This window comes from Diadema antillarum, unplaced genomic scaffold (genome assembly GCF_040938485.1).
Source record: "Diadema antillarum isolate AM-2024a unplaced genomic scaffold, OU_Dant_1.0 seq00000932_RagTag, whole genome shotgun sequence".
NCBI classification, from domain to species: Eukaryota; Metazoa; Echinodermata; class Echinoidea; order Diadematoida; family Diadematidae; genus Diadema; species Diadema antillarum.
The window spans coordinates 1509659-1532733 of NW_027271783.1; the positions used below are offsets into that span (position 1 = coordinate 1509659).

Here is a 23075-nt window from a genome sequence, read left to right on the forward strand (position 1 = left end):
TCAAATCCCCTATTCCTCTTCCAAGGCAGAAGATAACGAGTCCACAATTAAACTCTGCGATCATTTTCCATGATCTTGGTTCCACTGTTGGTGGGTTTTTTTCTACTACAATATTGCCAAGTTCATCTGAAACATCTCATTAAAAGTCATTTCAATAGTAAGTAGCCTAGAAACTTTTGGGTCTCCATGATTTGTGTCTTTTTGGAAGAGGAAAATGTTTTCCTTTGTATTCAATTTTGTTTTTCTCACCAGAATGGACAAGTTGGGCAAAGAAATCACAAATCTAGCCAATTTGACAGGTAAATGTCAATTTACTGTAAAATATCATCCCAAACAGAGGGGAAAGAGCAGCTCCCCTGTCATAAACAAGCTCAAATGGCTGTACCGGTGTTGAAATTCCACATCCAATATACATTTCTTATGCTGGCAATGCTCTGGGTGCCACATATTTTTACTTTCAACAGTGATAGCAATGCAATAACCCTTTGAGTCCCATCTGCAGCTAGCTTACGTAAAAGATGTCCAAAGGGATACTAATGGCACCTAGGGAGAGATAAATGTTTTCCCGTAACAAGCACGCTCAATCTGCTGAAATGACTTCTCCTATCAAATTACAGCTCTGCATATTCTTTGTGTTTTAACCTGTTGAAGACTAGTCCTGATTATACTCGGGCAGGTGTCTATGGAAAATGCATACTATAGCAAAAATCAGCTTGTCCTTAATGGACTAAAATAGTTGTACTGAAGTCTCTCTTCAGAAAGTACACTTCATTTTGATTCAGGTCACAGCCATCATTACAATGACCAAGGACCCTATCACCAAAGTGTGCATAGAAGTTCATCCATGAAAGATTACATGGCGTTTTTTTATGTACTCACCGTGCATTTATTGGGTTTCTCTCCCGAGTGTACCCTCATGTGGATGAGGAGCTTGTAGCGGGCATTGAAGGGTTTGTAGCGCCTCGTACATCCCTGCCAGAAGCATGTGAAGTCCTCCCCTTTCCGCTGGTCAATGTGCACCTTCTCTATGTGCCGGACCAGCTCTTCCTGCTCCTCAAAGAAGGCATTGCAGTCGATCCAGCGACAGATGTGGATCTTTTCCTCCGGCTCCAGACCGAGCTTTGGTGTCGTCGTGGTGACGGGAGAGCCGTGGGGGTTTGTGTTGATGATGGGCGGGGAGTGTTTGGCACTGGAGTCATAGTGTTGGCTGTGGTAGGGTGGAGGAGGTGGCATGTTGGCCGGCAGTGGGTGTGTGGTCATGGAAGGATGTGGACCTGGGCCTGCTGGGTATGGTCCAGGAACAGGCTGGGTGTAATTCCCCTGGATGGGGTAGCTTGCAGGTTGAAATGTTGTGGTCTGGGTGTATGCAGGATTGGGTGGGAAGGAAGGGGTAGAGTAGGGAGGGTTTTGGGAGAAGGCGGGGTTGTGATGTGGTCCCTGAGGAACTTGCTGGGAATGGGGTTGTTGCGGAGGAGGGTGGGCATGCCCTGGAACAGGGTGTGGCTGTCCCGCCGAAGGGTTGAACTGTTCGGGTTGATAACCCTGACCCTGTGAGAAGCCAGAGTTCTGAGTGAAGCCCTGATCTAGGGGCTCCTGTTTGTAGCCCTGAAAGGTGGAGTTATAGTTGGCAAACTCCTGGATGGCTTCCTCCTGGGACTGCACTATCAGCTGACTGTTCATTGCTGCCCCAGTGGGCAGAGCGTTCGCTCTCTCCATCTCCTGCATCTGTTGGGTAACAACCTGAGGATTGGTAGCGTCATACACAGCACCCAGCTGCTTTGGCTGCTGCTGATAGGGTGGAGGCATCCTGTCCCCATTCACAGATCCTGCAGTCGATGCATTCAGGCCCGAAATTGACCCCTGGGATACTGGACTACTGCTGTTCCGTGCAGATAAGTGGCCATAATCCCCGACTGGCAGCCCTTGGAAAGGGGAGATTGAAGCTGACGATCCTCTGGAGCCATTGATGTAGGCAACCAGAGAGGTTGGACTAGTACGGATAATGGAGTTCAAGTCGATTCCCTCTGACGACAGTGGTGACAGTGAGAGTGCTCGCTTCCGAGAGCCCCACGCAGTGTAAGACCTCGCAGAGTGTCTGGGGCTGGCGAAGCTGGAGCCTGATGGTGATATTTCGATGGGGAATGGTGAGAGCGAGTTGAAACTGCTGGCATACTGAGACATGGCAGAGCCAGGTGGCATCAGGCTCTGGTCCCCGACATCGCTCCCAGCTTGCGAACCCGGGCCAGGGTGCCCCATCCGGTTGCCCCACTCTGGCTTCACTTCCAGCAGGTGTCGCTCACTGGATGCACTGGTAGGAGGATGGTGGTGGTGGTTGGTGGTGGCACCTTCCTGGACAACGGACGGATTCCTGTGGAGGGGACGGATGCTGGATGTATCACTGACCGCCGGGGACATGCCGCCCTCTCTAGACCCACCTTGCCGCTGGGCACCCTGGTAGACTTCCCCCTGAGCAATGTGCTGCCCCAGCTGGGAGGCCTGCCTGAGGCGACTCTGTCTGAAATTGGCTACTGGTGTGGCAGGACTATGAGTGTTTGTGATGACTACCTCCATGCGATTGAAGTTTCCATCTGTTTGGAGAAAGCACATAAACACTATCATTACTCACTGAAAGTACAACAGGTAAAGCACTGGGGTACCTCTAAAATAAAACAAGATACACAATACATTACACAGAGAATATTTTTGTGTTCCAACACACGTTCCAATGCTGCATATGTGACTAACCTGGGTATCTTACACTTTGTACATACCTACACATTCATATGACATCCAACCAGTCACACAAAGATTTTAAAAACTTCTGGGGACAACTAGAGAGGACCACACTAACCTGTGAAGAAGAAATCACCAAGTGCTCAAAGACATAAATACAGGTGAGATCAGCGGAAAGGGTTCTCTTCCAGCACTCACACAGAGTCTGAACTCTTCTATTTGTGGCATGCATACAAATAATTCTTTTCTACCCCGGCAAAAATGTGGTGTTTGTGAGTAGAAAAACCAAGAGAGCAGGTGCAGCAATCGAAGCGCATCGCTTCCTGTCTTGCGATCACTCTTTGATTCCTTGAAGGGCAGCCAGCTCTTCATGTTTGATTTCTTTCCACATTTACACACAAAAAACAAAAAATATGAGATTCTCAAGGGCGTAGCAAATCAATTCGCAAAGTGGATTCATCAAATAAACATGGCCCTGCAGATTGTGCAATGACTATAGTAGCCTCGCAAGCCACATTCACGTCATACATGGAATGAGAAAGATATAAAAAGTTTAGGTTTCAGATTTTTTTTCTGGTGGTTTCAAAGGATGCATAGTCAGTAGAAAAAATGCACTAAAACTGAGCCTACAAAACCATAGTTAAATGATGATAGACTAGAACCATGCTCTTAATCTTTCTTAATCTGAGGCCCACTTTGGATCCCACATGAATTTTCGAGGCCCAGTTAAATACAAATCTTTTTCATTTCATTTTCGGGCCATTATTGCGGCCTACATGTCAAGAAGTATGGACTAGAAGATCGCTCCTTCTTTACAGGTTGTCATGCCAACTGGTTGTGTGCATGGCAACCAACATCACAGAGTGTTGACCACAGGTTGTGCTCAATGTAAGGTATCCCTCAAATTTTCACACTGAATTTATGTCAAAGCATATACTTTTTCACCATTAAAATCTTTAAAACAAATCTGGGCCTTTGAAGTTTCTATTTTCAGGCAGGGCATTTTGAATGACAAAATTTACGTCAGTGTTGGTTGAGAACAGAGGAAGAGGGAAACTACCTTTCCACCAAGAAAGTGTACTCTGTTCCATTTCACTTGCCAGCAATAATGAACAAATGACTTAATATGTGTAATAAGAGATCCCACCTGTTTTTCAAGGGGGAAAATGGTCCCCAGAAAAAACAAAGAAAATTTGATGAGTGGATTCACACCAGTTGACATGTACACATAACTGTGTGCAGCAGTCACACATGAGTAACACGCTAGGAATGACGCACGCAAAAATAGGTCTTTTCTTCATTACGGGTAAAGCTTGATTAGCTTGGAGCATGTCGTCCAAGACGGATTATTGTTTCTCCAGGATAGAAGAGTTCAGTTACGGCACTGCTATTTTAAAAATAGCGAACAAATATTCCTCTAGCTATCACAATGAGAGTCATGGTTGACGAGTCATGTCACCTGCACAACTGGAATAAGTGTCTTTCCTAGCAAAATGCAGATAGTTTTCTAATCTCATCAGGCTAAATGAAGACAGCTAACCATGAAGAGCAAGTTAACTCGAAAGGAAAATATGTAGATAATAGGTCACAATGCAAAGGAAATCCTAGATAAATGAAAGAATGTGAAATAACCAATAATAAAGAGGAGAGGAGTTTGGGAGAGGGATGAAATCCTTAACCTGTTGAAGACAAGTCCCGAGTATAGTATGAGCATGTGTCTATGGGAAATGCATGTTGTAGCAAAATCGGCCCGTCCTCAACGGGTTAAAGAATGTCTGGGCAGGAAAAGGGATGCGAAGATGGAAAAGAGAAGGGGTCATCTTGTACCACTGTATCATTTACATCCACCTAGCAGGGTGCCAGCATGGCCAAAGGATGCATGGATCAATTGGAGGAGGAGTATAGCAGCATGACGTTTATCAATCATTGGCTGCCCTGACCGACTTACACTTCAGTATTGATTTTCTTTCTTTCTTTCCTTCTCTCCCTTTGATGTCTTTAAAAGACAGGGAGGCTTACGCAGAATGCTCCGACAGATCTATACAGCCAGTGTCTCCAATTGTTGGTATCTGGCTGTGTCCTTTGCTAGACTCGAAACCATGCTCTTGGAACAGGGATGCAGCAATCTTGTGAGAAACGACGTTGGCCGCCTTTCACAAACACCTGTCACAAGAGGCCGTGTGCGATATTCTTGTTGTCTATGTACCACTGAGACATTATAGTCTTTTCTAACGAGGCGTAGCAAAGGGAAAAAACCTAATTGGGAACAGGTCCTAGTGTAATGTGTTTTCTATAGCTAATTGGGGTCCCAAGCTTGAATGGGACTCGACCCTTGAATGATGTCATGGACCAGGTTCCTTCTTGGAAGCGAGATGATGCCCTACATCAGCACTGACTCGTGTGACAAATTAAATTCAATCTTGCATGCCCCCTATCCGTACCCTTCCCCCTCCTTCCTTGGTCCTAACACACCTTCTGTTTCTGAAAAAGGTTTACATTTAAACTGGCAACTTGCCATAGAGAACTTGAAATGTACACAGGATCCCTTTGCCCATGTATCCAAAAGGATGGTTGTTGAATGATCATAAGTCTTTCAAATTTATGTTCTTGAAATGATCTAAAATATGTGTGTGTCCTGAGTATGTACAGAGTGAATGATAGAGACAGAGACAAAGAAGGTGAAATAACAGATCATTCTGTTAGATACCAAACTATATAGGTACATTTGAATCTCACAGCCCTTGGTCCCTGATACCTTTTTCTACAATGTATATCACATTTTCTGTCTAATTCAAACACATCAAAATCACCATTATCACATCATTTTTGTTGTCCAGCCACTGTGCCCACCTTGTCTGAAGGCTACCATTTCCTCCTTTTTCCCTAGGGAATAGTGCCTTGTTTGCAAGCATGATCAATGAGCATTGTTTTCAAAGCTTGCCTCCCCCTACCCCATAACAACCCACCCCTTTCATCTACTCTAACTGTTCACAGTTAACTCTGATCCTCTAGTCTCAAGTGGTTTTAATCCTTCCTTTGTGTTTTAATCCCTTAAGAGATGAGCAAGACACACCTTTTGGTGTGTTGTTGTTGTTTTTTTCTTTTTATGACCACGAGCTGAGAACCAGAGGATGCCATTGGTCGTGTCATGTGTGCATGCCAGTGAGTATGAACTATCCAGACTCCATATGGGACCACATCACAGGTGTGTTGAACACCTTTAATTGGGTGTGGTCGGTGCATGGAAAATGAGAGGAAGTGTGTCACCTATACCAAGCTTTTTCAACACAATACCACAACAACCCAAAGTCAATGTCACTGACACTTATGAGAAAAAAAGGTATGGAAAATTATATCAATTGAAAGAGAAAATAATAGTTTTTCACATAAAATGTAAATCAGTCTTCTACATAATGAATTATGTGACATCAAATGACATACAAATTTGCATATGAAATACACATATTAATAATCATATCACTTGTTCAAAAGAAACCACTAATGAAAACTATAAGTGGTCTTTATGTGGAAAAACAATCTCCATGTTTGATATACAATTGTAAATTCATGATGTAAGCCTTCCAATTAATAGGGTGAAATGCTCACAAATATCAAGAATGAGTCATCATATGGTTATGTCTTCCTGTTTCTAAAAAAATGTGAGAAACAGCACATTGAAGATGAAGATGGAATTTGAAAAACTAAAAGACTGAGTAATCAAAAAAGTGAAATTGAATCACCGATTAATAATCAGGATTTATCATCAGTAATGGAGAAGGGAACATCTGCTTACAATTTCATTTATGTGTGTGTGTGTGTGTGTGTTATTAGTGTTTGAGTGGTGTTTTGATGAGAGTGAACTGGCTTTTTTTTGGCATTTTATTTGGAGATTTTATGAAGAGAGAATTAATAAGAACATCACTGAAAACTAGAAATGTCGCTACAGCGACTGGTTATACCCCCACCAAACAACATTTTATAAGCTTTGGTCAAAACAACATTTCATAAGCTTTGGTCAAAAAACTGAGGAAGTAGTTAAATCCGCAAGATCTTTCCTTGATCTTCTGCCATTAATATGCCGTTACCATGGCAATGTACTTTCGGGTACTGTCGAAAAATGCATCTTGCACATCTACAACCAAAGGCACACATCTGTACCAAGTTTCATGGAAATTGGGCAAAAACTGAGGAAGTAGTTTGCAACACAAAATTTTCCATCATTTTGGCTCATAATATGTGAGCTGTTACCATGGCAACATACTTTTTGTCACTGTCAAGAAATGTGTCATGCTGACCTATATCCTAAGACAAACATTCAATATGAATTCCATGAGAATTGGAAGAACACTGATGAAGCAGTTTTGCCATGAAGCATTTTGCCCTATATTTTACCAATAACATGCCGTTACCATGGCAACGCACTTTTTGCCACTGCGGAAATATGTGTCTTGCACATTAACATATTCAGATGAACATCTGTACCTAATTTCATAAAAATTGATCAAAAACTGTGGGAGGAGTTCGCGACGCAAGATTTGTACCCATTTTTGCCCATAATATGCCGTTACCATGGCAACGTACTTTTGGGTACTGTCAAAAAATATGTCTTGCACATCTACAACCCAAGGCACACATCTGTGCCAAGTTTTATGGGAATCGGTTGAAAACTGAGGAAGTAGTTCGCGACGCAAGATTTGCAACGGACCGACCGCCCGACCGACCGCCCGACCGCCCGACCGACCGTCCGCTGATTCCTATATACCCCCTTCAAACTTCGTTTGGCGGGGGTATAATTACTGAGTCTGAAAAAGGTATTTGGTGGGGAGGCACACAAAATGTTTATCAGAGAGCACCAGAGCATGTAAAACCTGCACTGCACTCAGTGAATTACATACTGATGACCACAGAAAACAATGAAATATAACAAAGGTAAGAATCTATGTACAAATTTGCCTGTGATATTTGGAATCCAAACTCTCTTTAAGTGTCCAAAGCAGTTATAGTCCTGTCTTCTTTCCTGGCTCAGAAATATGGATATATGGCAAGAAAAACTCCAAAACAGCATTCTTTTTGTTGTATTTGGTTGGTTTGAAATCACTGCCTGAGTAAAAATAGTGATCAATTTTATTTCTTTCTTTTTTGATTTTTGCATGTTGCTATGGACAGGAAGGAGAGAAAAATGGGAAGACTAGAAAATTAAACCTGAAAACAGGAATAGCATGCCTGCATGAGCAACCATGCTAACATACCATGGAATGTATTCAATATTTTGTCTGTTTGCCTTGTACGCTGAATGCAGATCAGCTGTTTTGCTACTATGTTTGACTGTTTTTTACTGAATAAACCACTTTAATTACAATCGATTCCAATTCCAATTACAGTATATTTCATAAAACAAGAAGACAGCAAAAAACCCAGCAGAGCGATGAAATGGGGAAGAACCAAGCAACAAAAAAATGACAAAAGTTGACATGAATGTAATCAAAGAGCGAAGCACCACGGACTACCTCAATGTAAACACGAGCACACTTTACAGCAGGTGGTACCTCGTTGCCATAGAAACATGTTGGCTTACTCATGTCACCTGCGACATTTGTTTGAACAAGTTACTGCAAGTCAACTTCTGTATTCTCCATACATTTTGTGAAGTTTTTATTTCCGCAAATTTTGCAAGTCGGATGCTTTTTGCGAATGTAATAACACGAAAATATCAACTCTGATCCAGAAATGAATGCAGTGTACAGGAATACATTCCTCTGTCTATCTCTACACTCCACCTTTGCGAACTTAATCACACGCAAAGTTAGAAGAAAGTCCCAATTCATGAAAAATTAGACTCAAGAATTATATGGTGTATATAGTATATTTCATGTCTTTCGATATGGGAATTGTAATGACAATAGGAACACTTCAAAAACTTAAACTATTGCATTCACGATTACAAATACTACTAAAATCAAGAAGGTCCGAAGAGCTGGCAGGGTCATATCTGTGGCACTGGTGGCCCAGGGCCACTAAATGTTGATACTGGGCCACCTATCTTCCAAAAAGGCTATCTTTTGGTGGCTCAATCAGACACTTATGATTCCAAATGGATAGTTATGTTTTTGCTTATTTCGGCCTGCTACATTTCTTTTTCAGGCCACCAAAATTTCAGATTTAAAGATTTTACTGGCCCAAAAGGTACCCAATAAAAAATGGATAGATAGATAATGACCACCCCCAGAAACACATAATGAAGTAATAGATGAGCAAAAACAATAAATTTACTTTAAATATGTAATGTATTCATACACATATTTTTTAATTTGCTTAGATTAATGCAATCTAATTTTGGGTTGCGTAATGGGCTTTTGGCTGGCATGCAAATTATATCATTATATCAGCTACCACAAAACAACTCTGACAACATCTAGCCTGAAAACCATAAGCTTACAGGAAAATATTGATAGAATGAAACGATCTCTGTAACAAGAAATCCTGTGAGTGGGTGGAACTTTCCGGACCCTGGAGAAAATGCTTGCTTTCATTGGCAAAGCTGAACATACAAAGGGTCCAAAACACTGAACTGAAAAACGAAGGAGCCATTCAACGACTACAATGTTTGCTAATCTGTGCTTGACATAGCAGCAAAAGTCAAAAGTACGTCACACACGACAAAAGTCTGTCATACACAACAAAAGTCTCAAAACCTGAATCTTCTCAAACTCATTTGCAAGGAGAAAAACAACTTTGTTGAGGTACTCGGAGCATGAAATTCAATAAACGCTACAAAAGTGTCAAAAGATTAAAAGATGGTTTACTCGATGTCATCAAGCGGAAAGAACAATCATTGCGTACTGGGGTAAAAGAAAAAAAAAAGATCATAACATCATTCTCATGATTGTGCATTGACAAATTCTTATTGTACTTTCACCATTGGTGGATCCTTGTCAAAACAGAAATCAATTATCACAAAAAGAACTAAATTACCTCTTCAGGGAAATGACAAAGGAATAATGTACTGATCATGGCAACAAGTCTGTTGATGATCACAACAAAATTGTCAAACTGAAAGAGTATCAAGATGTGAAAATGACATTCACCTCAGGCTTTTAATGGTTCATACCAACTTATCTTGGTCCCTGTCAGAATGCATTCATCATTATAAATTTCAAATATATGTTACAAAATATAAGCCGACACACATACTTTGATTTTAACATTTTCATATATACATATACCGGTATGTATAATTATATAGATGGGAAAAATTTTTGGTGTGTGTGTTTATCCCTAATGGTAAATTAATACCACAATCTAAACTGTTGACATGCAAGGAAAATATGATACACTTAATTTTGCTTAAGATATGATAGCTTGATTTCAAGATGTGATTTTGATATGTATCACAAATGAACATTAAAAACTAACAGAGATAATTTCTGATCATAAACCTAGGTAATGAAAGTAAAGTGAAATACCATGAAATCTATGGGCAAAATTATGCAAGTCTTATCAATTTTATATTATTTCCATCCAAGTTAGCCATGGATCAAGGTTAGACCATTGATAAGATGACCAATAATACTATCTATTCTGATCTCCATCTCTCTCAAACTGTCCACTGCTTGCATGCAATCTGACAAATCCTCATTCCCTACTCAATTGCATTCCTGATTGCCCAAATTATCTGCCACAAAGAAAAGCTTATATATCATGTCAGGTCTATTCCTTCTCACACTTAGATCTCCACACAAATGAAGATGCGTTCAATAAGAATGACAATGAGTCTTAGACCCACTTTCCTTACATTACTCTTACATTACGATCTCGATTAAAGGCCTCAGTATTGCCAGAACAAAATCTGAGTTGCATCAATGTCACAACTGAGTGAGGAAATTGGTCATAAATTCTGGAAAAGCAAGCTTGAAAAATGATACAGCTATGATCAAATGTCAAAGCCAAGAATTACTTCAAATCTGGAGTAGATGATGATGATGGAAGAGGGTCACCAGCTTCCTACAAGAGGGCTGCTAGCACTGCTGAAAAAGCATGAAAACTATCTGTAACATCATAGGAAACCACACATCTTTCTATGTGCCAGGAAATTGTTTGCTGTCCTGCTTGGAGAATGAACAATCTTCAGCAGATTTTCAAGATATTAACTTCGTTTAAACTTAAATGACAACAATTAATTGTAAATCATGCCACCTATGATGGTGATTGATTCACAGAAAATGTCAGGTCTCTTTAATCTCAACATTTGCAGTGCTCTAACCCAGGGCTGCCCCTCTGATGTGGAACTACCAAGTATTGACTGGTAGTGAAGAGGGACAAAGGATCTCTATTATTAAAGCTCTCTGCAATAGGCCATTTTGAGGCATGAAAAGGAGCTCTTCACACGGGCAACTGAAGGCTTATACTCTAGGGCCTTAACTGACCCAGGGTGTAATGCACATCAAAAAATTAATCCTGGAGTAATTCACACATGCATTACTTAACATATACAGTATACTAGAAATTATATATCAGAAAGGGACTCATCTTCTATCTTTTGACCCAAACAAAGGCCACACAATTGTTCAAAATCTGAAAACAACAATACGGCTCACAGACGTAGGTATACCGGTACTCCTTTTCTTCCAGTATCAATGACATGATATGTGATAAAGAGTCAAGCATGCATTTAATTTCCCAGAAACAGCACGATTCCTATGCTTCCTTTGGATGATTTCTGGGAAAATTGAGGGGGAAAAAAGGAATCAATCAGAGCATGATGAACAACTTCGTGTGAAACTTGACAGTTTCTGAAGGCAGGATATTCAGGGACCACTCCTCTGTTTTAGTCTCAGTGTATGCACTATGGTACAATTTATGTGATTAATGAAGCATATTTTTGAATAATCTATGAATAATATCACTTAGCAAGAAATCAAATCGCAATAATAACAATGTCATCAATGAGAAGGCAAAGATACAGATCATTTTTTAAAATTCTACGATTTGTTTGTTTGTTTGTTTGTTTTGTTGTTGTTGTTTTTTTGTAGTGGAGATGTTCTCAAGTAAAATGACTGACATAAATACTGATGAATACTAAAGGACACTGAGTACAACTCCTTGTTCCCGCATGAAGCCAGCAGGTGAGAGCCAGTAGGGTACAAACTCCTCCATTCATCACTGTTAGTGGGTCAGGATAAGAGAGATTTTGTTTCACACCATGTCTTGTGGGCGAAGAAACGAAGAGGATCGGATGCCCCTGCCTGTGACTATGTCTTTTCCCCACATATCATCTTTCAGCTTTAACTAGAAAGAAAAAAATGAATCACACCATGCTCTAGTTGAAAAATAATGAAAGTCAATGACATCTGTGGCTTGTGTGGGTGGTATATAGTTCCAGGAAAATGCAACAACTTGTTCTCTATCTCTACCTTTTTTCTCAACAATCACTTTAATGTTTCTAACGGACTGAGTCCCATCTGAAGAAGAAAATACAGCATCTCTGAATATTTGCATTATCTTCATGAAGACCATCATTTATAAGGGAAACATCCAATCACCACACTCCATTCTATGGGCAAGCCTTTTCTAAATACTCAAGAGCTCGTGACACCATTGGTCACTGACGAGAACAAACAGTGGTGACTCATAGGACTCGACTTCACAGACCTGGCGCACCCCCGATCCATCCGTGATTCCTGCGATTCGAGCCGGAGATAAACCAACACTCCCGCACAATGACCTCTCAAATCAACGGGTCAAATGGCACAGTGGGTAATATGGTTTTACTCTCATTACAGGACTATCAGATGGGGCTCCAGTCACTGAATGGCATAGTATTACAGAGAGCTATGAGAAAGAAAATCAATCATTGTTCCTCAGTATTTCTTAATTTTTTATACTTCCTTTGAGGACAGAGACAAAGTAACTGGCTTTCTCACAATCTCAAACCAAGCATGTCACAGTTCCCCCCCCCCCCCAAAAAAAAAAAACTAGAAAAGCACTCTGAGAGTGCAGACCTCCACCAAGCAGCTACTTTCCACCGATGATCTTGCTCTTCCCTACGAGATTTTTTTCCTCTCCACCACTGGGGAAAAGCTCTTTGGGCTCTTCCATAGAGAGCAGTGATTTCCATCCATAGGTATACATGCTGAAAAATCGCCCAATTTCCCAATATAGAAGCCTTTGTTACGTCATAAACCCTCAGCTGCGTGGCGCACCTCGCCCTAGCAGAAACCAGAGCACGCACTTTAGTGCGCGTTAGAAAACCTCAAAAATGCACAGTTTGAACCCCCGAGTTTGCTGACCACACCTGTCAAAATATCAAAAATCCTTCATAAATTCAAAAAAAAAATCTTGGATCACTACCAAAATCTAATCATTTGTTACTTGTGTCATTCTCAACCTTTCCTGTAAGTTGCATCCAAATCCATTAATTACTTTTTGAGTTATTTTGCACACGGACAAACAAACGAACAAACAAACAAACAAACGGTAACGAAAACATAACCTCCTCCCTTGGCGGAGGTAATAGTGCACTGCTGGAGTATGAAAGTAGACAAGAAGCTCGTGGGTCAGAATCTAAATCTGCTATAGTACAGGTACCAGGATGATCACAAACATTTGAAATTGATTAAGTCTGAACCTAAGACTATACACTGCAGGCATTTTGAAAAGGAAAAAAAAAAGCAAATCTCATATCATATAACGCTCAGTGGGATGTGCATATTCCACTCAGAGGACACAGTAAAAAGTGTCTGTCCCCCACACTAACTCTTTATTTCCTCCAACCCTTTCCATCATGCTCAATTACCTTTCACCATCATTCATTTTTGCTCAATATCATGGAGGGGAACAGTCTCCTCTTTGAATTTGCTCTGTTATATGTCATTCTCGTGTAAAAACATTCAAACCTACAAACAGACAAACTGTGCAAATGAAACACAAAGATGATCTGTGATGAATTAGGGCTCTTGTAAAGTTTTTCTGTGATAATTTCCCTCTTGACTTATGTTTCTTTTGTAACTTACATCTACCATACAACTGACTCACACTCCAAAGTATACAAAGGCCACATATTTCAAGTGTGCATGGGTTAATCTGTCAGATGTGAATTGGGCATTATGTAACGAGGGCAGATTATCAAGTGGATCGATCACTGGGGCATCAACAAATTTTAGAGGGAAAAACATGAATGTGTGATACGGACGCTTTAAGTGGGTGTGTGTAAAAAAAAGGAACTCTTTAAGCCTTTCAAGGTCTTATGATGTTCGAGCGTGTTCAAATCAAAAGATGTAGAATTGACAGGACATGGAGAGCGGTATCTTCGGCTAATCCGTCTCGGTCATCCCCAGGCCCGGGAGCCCGAGTCAGACTTGGTTAGACATGGGTGTATGCAAGGGGGGGTCGGGAGGGTCGTACGACCCCCCCCCCAAATTTTCAAAAGGTCCACTTTTTGTAAAAGACATTTTTGTTTTTTGAGGGCTTATTACCCCATATACAACAGGAAAAAAAAGTGACCAAGTGGTGTTCCAGCAAATTGGCAAAAACCTCGTAAATTTCTGAACTTAGTTTTAATATGCCATAAAAGTTTACCTTATTTCTAAGCCGCACTGCCATGCCAAAAAAGTCACTTTTGTATGCACCAAATGGCCCCATTTTCAGATATAAGATTCAAACACTCCCTACCGTGGGAGGGGGGACACCCCCCTCCCACACCCCCCCCCACACCCTCCCCCCCGCTCGGTCGCTCTGCTCCCTCGCAAAGGTAAAGGTCCAAAAATTTTGATTACGACCCCCCCAGAAAAAATCCTGGATACACCCCTGTTAGAGGGTGAAGACAGTGAATTACAGAAACACTTTTTTCACTTTGCTTCTGCACCTTGATCAGACTCTGCCCTCAATAGATCTGTCCTTTACACTGTATTTGCACTATTGCCTTTTCTGTTTGCCATTCTTCCATTTCCCCTCCTTCTCTCTCTCTCTCTCCCATCTCCCCCTCCCTCCCGGTGAGGGCGGTGAGTTGGCTCAGTGAGTTGGCTCAGTCGGTAGCGCGTCTGCCTCACGATCACGCGGCCCGGGTTCGAACCCGAGTCTGGACTGAGCAATGTTGTGTGTAAACATACCGTCCCCTCTAGCAAGAGGCAAAACACTCTGTCCCTCGGATAGGACATAAAATGGAGGTCCCGTGTATGAGAGAGTCACAGCTCATGCACGTAAAAGATCCCGCTTCATTCATTCATCGAAAAGAGCAGGGTGTCTAACCCGGTGAAGTGGTCCCACCCCACATCCAACTGGACCCCATGGAAGACCAGCTTAGTGTAGCTGAATATGGGCTATCCAGCCATCTTCACAGATGGAAAATGAAAAACAACAACAACAACAACAACCCCCCCCCCCCCCCCCCCGTCTCATTTTCTAAAGGCAAGATTACTTTTAGCCCTTCAACTACCAAATCACATTTCTTTGGCTTCCTTCTATTTCTTATAGGTCAACCAATCCCACGAAATATTCTGTTATGGGGCAACCTCAAAAGAAGAAGAAGAAAAAAAGTACAACAATTAGCCGAAGGTTCTGACAGGCATATATTTCAAATGATATTTTGCTGCTGTTGTGAAAGGGATTAGAAAGAACATTAAACGAAATGGAAATACTGGCTGCCATCTATCAAGTCTGCTTAATCCTAACTATTGTATAAGTTTGAATGCACTAAACCAAACTGTGAACCAGACATATCCCGCCATCAAGACTACATAGGCCCCTACATTTAGACTAATTCTACATCCCATCTTTCAGCCTCTTTTCAAAATTAGCAGGAACTACAAGTCCTACACCCCCCCCCCCCCCAATCAAAAAGGACAACAGTGTCATAAATGCCAATAAAACTCCTGAAGTCAAGTGTCATATGATATGGAGATATAGATTCTCCTATGAAACAGGTAGGGCATGGCATACATCTGGGCCCTGTTTTATCAAAAGATAAAATCGATTTTAAATTTCCTTACCTTGACACACTGGCTGCCATAGACTTATCATAGATATCAACTTTATAATCAATTTTAACTCTTCATAAAACAGGGCCCAGGGACAGGTTTACATTTCCAAGATATGGGGTGCAAGGAGTTAACAGGTTTGCCCATCGGTATTCATCTTTAACATCTCATCTGAAGCCTGACTGGTGTCTTTTGTACCCCCGCCCTAATTGACTATACCCTTCTTTGTTCCTACCAGATCCAACTCCAGTGAAGAGGAGTCGGGGATTAAGGGAAGGGGGCAGAGGATCAATAAATCCACCCTTCTTTCTTTTTCTCTCTAGACAGAAGAGGTGATATTGAGATATAGTCCCACGTTTGACCCGCATCAGCAGAAAGTGTAAAAGTAGATGTAGCAGTCACAATAACAGAAGAAATAATAGTGGTAGTGGTGGGGATAGCAGTAGCAGAGGTGGTAGTAGTAGTAGTAGTAGTAGTAGTAGTAGTAGTAGTAGTAGTAGTAGTAGTAGTAGTAGTAGTAGTAGTAGTAGTAGTAGTAGCATAGTACCAGTAATAGTAGCAGCAGTAGTAGTACCTGTAATAGCAGAAGTAGTGGCAATAGTAATATCACTAGTAGTACAAGTAGCAGGATTAGAATAGTGGTAGCACCTGGTAGCAATGGTAGAAGTGGTAGTAGAAGTGGTGCTCTTCTCATATTTTTGGAAAGTCATTGTTTGATATGAGAATGTAATAAGAATTTCTACGAGTCAACTCTTGCTGAAACAAGCATCTTATATCTACTGAAGATGACCACCTTGCTTCACAAACCTAACAGCTATAAAATGCTGCCAGATGTTACATAGTTTCATTTGTTGCCTTGTATGTAACAGTAATGAATGATACTCGTACATTATACACAGTCTAGAAGAACTGCACCATGTTGGGCCATTACACAGCAATGAAAAGCATGAGGAATCGCCAACCTAACATAAATTGCTATGCATGGGACTTTGGATGTTCTTTAGCCAGGATGAAGAGGGTGCCAGTAAATGTGCTATAATCTTTTAGAAGTTGACATTTCATACTTGATCTACGGTGCATTTTCCGTTGTGCCTGTTGGAAATTAGCATGTTGATGTTGCTTTGTCCAACTTACAGAAATACACATTCCCTGTTTACTATTTTCATGATTTAGTATTTTTGTTTAACCTGATGCCATGTCATTAACCATTTCAATACTTTTGAATCTCACATTTTCACTAGGATCCATGGTACTGAGACCAAGAATTGATCATTATATCAATCTATCTACAGCCTGTGTAACTGTCTGGGCATTCCACAAATTCACAACTGCCATTGCAGATTTCGAAGAAAGATCAAACAGACAAAACACGAAAAGCTAAACTAAAATGTCCATCTGTTGGCGTATATCTGGAAGCACTCTGTCACATTAAACCAATCCTCTTCCATATGAACTACAGTCAACAACAGGTGCTCACAAACATACAACCTGTGACCCAAAAATAAACCCCAGCTACCAACTGCTACTACAGGGGTGCAGGCCAAATGCTGAAGCCTGGGACATTCCTAATGCCTAAGCAGAAACTGGGGAGGGGAGCAAGATGAGGAGGAGAAAAAAAAATAAGTGGTCCAATTTCATGCGAACTGAAGCAAGCATGCAGTAACCGTGGCAACTATTGCGTAAAAGAAAGGCAAGCCTGCCCGCCTATCACGAGCTCTTAGTTGATAGGGTTTCTTTCTTTCCTTACACATTTCACGGGGTCATCGGGGTTATTACTGCCGGTATTTATAGACAGCTCTATAAATAGAAAGCAATCTCAGGCTTATTTCGCATCGGGGGATCCGATCACTCCTTGTTGTGTTACATCATCAAATCTGCACTGTTAGTTGTTATGTTTGCTGAGAATTTGTACATATGAAAAATACATGCTGTCAAAAAAAAGTATTCACATTACAGAAACTAACATAACTTAGTCAATTAAAAAAGCTATCTGCTTCACAAAAATGTAATCACATAGGCCTACCCTCAATAATGAGTGCTTCCAACAATTCGATGTATCTTCTCTAGCCTAATATGTACCTTTGTTTTCATAAATGAGAAACTTTCTTCCATGTATCTTTTGTGGGACAGACTGCCCAAAAAAATATCAACTTTAGGATATTTTGTTTTTTAAAATGTAAGTTCAAAAATACCAAAATAAGCACAAATTCAAGTCTAGGATATGGAATGGAGAAACTTATATCAATATTTCACAAAAATCAGCATTAACTTTTTCATCTTCATGCTTAAAACAATTGTCATTTTTCTTTTAAAGCCTCTTTGTAAGAAAAGTAAGTGATACCTATTTTAAAACTTATTTTTTCAAGTTGATGAAAGACATGCAAGTCAACTCATCTCTGTACCTTTCAAAACATCAGCTGAGAACTAGAAGGGCGCTACTTCATACTAAGATTTGAGCATAAATAAAAACCAAACAATCGATTCTCATGAAATAAGTTTATTCAACCAAAAGTGGGTAGAGTGGTGGGCATTGTTCCAATAATACGGTAAAATTGTTCCTTTGTGGTCTTAACGGGGCTGTACAGTACTGGTTGAGGTGGGGATTCATGTTTTTTACATTCCTAAGTAAGATAATGAGAAACCTCTTATGAAATATGAAAGAACATGTAATCGTTGTCAACGTTTATTTGATGAAAATTGGTTTTCAAATGGCTGAGATATCAAAAAAAGTGATAATAATAATAAAAGACTACATGCCCCAACTTTATTAGGATCTCTTTGTTTCACATTGTTCTTGGATATCTCAGCCACTTCCAAACCGATTTTCATCAAATAAACTTTTGAAACCCCTTAGAATTGCATGCTCTATGACATCTCATATGGTGGTTTCTGAATATCTCGCAAAATGTTAAAAGCTAAATCCTCACCTCGACCAGAACTGTACACACCCTTTAATTCTAACTTTATACTTAAAAATGAAAATAATTTAAAATTGACGCCATAATGAAGTGGAGATTGAGCTCTACAACATGATAACAATACTGTAAAACATGATATATTCGCGGCATGAAATTTTCGCGAATTGGAGCCGCCAGCATTTTTCGTGGCATGAAATTTTCGCGAATTGCCACTGGCGTTCAACGCATGCAGTGTAGACAAAAACTTTCGCGTGCATTTTAATTTCGCGAATTTTGGCGCTCGCGAAATTCGCAAAATTAAAATGCACGCGAAAATTCCTTGTTTTACAGTAACTCAATACCTCCAAAAATTATGAAAAGAGCCCTTCTGGTTATCAGCCGACAATATGGAAAAGTTGCTTCACGGATCTCTTTCATGCTTCTTTACCATCTCCTCTTTTCACACACTCTCTCTATCTTCATCTCCCCCTCATATACTCTTCTCTGTTGGTAACCATCTCTTCCCAGTCATATATCACCCGGTCAACAGACCGAGAAAAAGATCTTAATATAGACAAGAAAGTTACTATACCCCTGTCACAGAAATGGTAAGACCTTAAATCAAAAGTATCTCAACCACGCCTCCATCATAAATAATATCATAAAACACTTTCTTTCCCAATCCCCATGTCTTTCTCCCACTTTTTCCTTCGTTGTCTTTTATCCATGTCGCGACTCCATTCTCCGTTCTATGTTCATAGTTTTTCTACGTAGCAGCTTTTTCTTTATGCTGATGTAACCACATTTTGTCAAGAGATTTATCGTTGCAGGCAAGCATACTGAGAGAGAACTTCACTTAGGGGTTCGGTGAATTATTGGAGTTGAAGTAATGATGTCATTGTTGGTTAAGATACTTCTGCCAGGACACACTCTTGTTCATACCTCTCAGCTGTCTCTCCAATCAATCTCCCTTGGTTGAAACATGGCCAGTAGGTTCAAACATGTTTCATCATCTGTACTGTAAAAGTGGAAATTTTCACACATTTTGCACGAAGAGACAACAGAAAAATATAATCTATCAACCACATTGTTAATTCTTTTCCTATGCTTCCATCTTAACTAACCATTTCAACAAACTACATTCAGCTCAACACACACACACACACACACACACACACACACACACACACACACACACACACACACACACACAAATGCACATACAAACAAACTAACAAAAAAAAACTTAATGATCAAAAATGGTATTATTCTCTTCCTCATCCCCTGAAATACAAAAAAAAAAAACTTTGCCCAGTTAAAATTACTTAAGATATCAAAGTTTCGAGGTGGTCTCTCCGTAAATCATTTTCACTGCCCAGATGAATCTGCCCATGAGGTACTTTGCCTTTTCTTTCTTCTTATATTTGCATTGCCAATTTGAAGAGGTCACTCTGAGGGCTGCAACTCGTATATCACTAATGATAGGATGATGTTTTTTTAAAGCACAGAAGTTGAAACCTGACCATACAGAATGACAATATAGTTAAGAAATATGGCAAACGTGCATTTCTTTAACACGTGGCTGCATTCACAAGGTTAATGCGAGGCTAATCACACCTCTGTGTGTGTTACTTTCTGGGGTTTTTTTATTGCTACCTGTGACAATCGAAAGTGTCTAAATAAAACTGATTAGAAATTACGTCAAAACATGTTGTTGGAACACCATGTGATAGTTTCCAAATGATAAGATTTGATCTGATTTGAATAATTGATTTTGCAACGCAAATTACAACAGTTACAATATTCAAATTACAACACTGGATGCACAGTCAAATAGATATGATTTTAAGATATCATGTGTCTAAACTTGTGATAGGAACAATCAAACTAATATGCATGAGGATTCTAAGTGAGCATTTAGGCATAGAATCATGGAACATTTAATCAAACTTATTCATTTAATCTAATTGGTAACATAAAGCACAAAAACTGCATGCCTGCAGAGCAGATTTTCCACTCTAACAAGTTGCGTGTTGTCACTCCATGAACTTGGAAAAACTTTACAAACAGAAACTTTTTTTTCATTCTTTCTTTCTTTTCATTCTAAAAACCCAGAGTCCTGGCCTGAGCTGGTTCTAATAGGCTCTGGATACCGTCTCTGGAGACGTTTGCGGGGCAGACCGTAATTCCTTGGTATTTGATTTAAAAGGGGTCACGGTCCCAACATTACATTTAGATTTAATCAAAATCGGATCACTAGGCTCTGTGCAAGACTTGAATCATCAACCAGTCACGCATTTGTAAAAAACATTTCTTCAACCTGGAGTAACAGAGCATAAGCTTTAACCCTTCAGCAACCAGAGGCAGTTGCAATGTCAAATTCTTTTCCACTGAAGGAAGAAGAAACTCATTTTTATGTTTTGATGATTAAATTCCAGATTCAAGGATGCAAGATGAAATGAAAGAAAAGGTCTAAAATGCATCTCAATGAAGTTACTTTGGTATATAAAGGGCCTAAACTTTGATACTACCAGGGCCTACACATTCAGGCTTTTGCCTGAAAACTGGTATCCCTGCAGACTGTGGTGATACAAGGATAAAATGAAGAGAAAGATAAAGAGACCTTTTCACAGATAAAGACATAATAAACACACAGACAACCAGACACAAATACATGTTTACACACACACAGACACACAGACAAACACACACTACCTCACACACATGAAAAAAAGAATACGGGTAGTTAATTGACTTCCACGAGGGGCAGCCATAGATGGTTCAGCTGCTAAAGGTTAATGCTTGGTGTCTGAGATGCCCCTTCAGCTCTGATTTGGTTGGAGTACACGAGAAAATAATATCGCCAAGAGTCTGGAACCAACACTAGTGGTCAATGCTAAGGTCTTGCCTATCTCTACATCAACATGTTCCACACTGAGATGGCACTGAAGCCGGCCAGAGATTGCAAGGAATGATATCACTCCGAGAAGACGATGACTTGTGCAACGAGCAAAGAGACAAACAACCTGTCAGAAAGTTGAGTTTGGGATGAAAAGATGAAAAAAATGCCCCAAAAAAAAAATCAAGGAGATGATTGTAGAACTGCATGTTTATTTTCACAGTCATACTGAAAGTAGGTATAGTGCATGAAATTGACAAGTGTGATTAGGGTCGTTCTCACTGGAAAATATCACTACAGTGATAATGATGACACATGACCTGTTGCATTTACACTGCAATCAAATCTCTTGAAATTACTGTCAAACGAGGAATGTTCGCGTGCATTTTAATTTTGCGAATTTTGCGCGAGCCGAGTTTCGCGATATTAAAATGCAAGCTTAAGATCTTGTCTACACTATTATGCATGGAATGTTAGAGGCAACTCACAAAAATGTAATGCTGCGAACAAGGCTGTCGGGTCACATTCGCGAAAATTTCATGTCGCAAAAATATTGTGTTGTACAGTACCACACTTGCCAGAATTTGTGAGCTTTAGGAACGCAGTACAGTGTGCACGCATGATTTAATTGACAGGCTACATTTGGTGGGGGGGGGGGGGGGGGGGTGGTTGGGGCAATACTACATTTGTTTTTTGCCATGATGCCACAAGTTTCATAGAATTGCTGGTCGAACTTCTGGTGTAGAATTTTTGGTGCAATCGTGCAGATTCACATTGCAGATTCAATGTCTGCATCAATGTCAATACGAATTCTTGTGTCACTGAACCCATGGACCTTTTCGTTGTAGGTCCATGCTGAACCAAAGTATGCATTTCAAAATCTCAACAGAACTTTCATCCTCCTACTGGGTACCCATGTACCATCCCTGGTAGAAGGGGGAATGCATCCTGCCCACACAAAGCAGCAGCCATGCTAAGACTTGAACGTTCAACATGGCCCTGCTCCTTGAAAGCACAGGTCAGAATCCACTAGCCACACCTATCGAGTACTGTAAAAGAGGCTATTTTCATGCAGGTAATTTTTCGCGCTTGGACAGGTAACATGAATTTCACATGTTTTTAATTCCGCGGAATCAGGACGTTGATAACTGGAACATATAGCATGCAAAAATATTCACATGCTTTTATTTTCGCGCTAGCTTCTGGTTGCGCAAAATGCGCGAGAATTTCTACACTGCGAAAATTTCCACTTTTACGGTACTTGAAAACACGGCTCTTAATCCACTAACCGTGACACTGCCTCGCAGTCAAGGCACATCTCTCTCTGTATTATGATTCATATTTTTGCAGCTTTTTGGGGAAAAAATTCTTCCTTTTATGATACAGCCACAAACCTTGGAGCAACTCTGGATAGAGATCAGCAATGTATTTTTAGGAACACATTATTTCCAATCTCAGTTGAATCTAGTCAAGCTGTCTGGTAGCCTAAGGTGATACTTGAAAATAGCTCTGATTTCAAATTTTGTTGGAAGAAAATGCGACTGCCCCATATGGAATGGAATGTTTACTTTACGG

The 23075-nt window shown here is 40.4% G+C and overlaps 1 protein-coding gene across 1 annotated transcript in view; it reads right to left on the bottom strand.

Annotated features, from left to right (window-relative positions):
* The window catches only part of LOC139741535 (zinc finger protein GLIS3-like), a 146106-nt gene that overhangs the window by 98048 nt on the left and 24983 nt on the right, over nucleotides 1–23075 (bottom strand). Inside the window, exon 2 of the mRNA XM_071652113.1 lies at nucleotides 880–2588. Within this exon, the coding sequence (XP_071508214.1) occupies nucleotides 880–2588 (1709 nt within the window). The remainder of the gene's footprint in view (nucleotides 1–879; nucleotides 2589–23075) is intronic.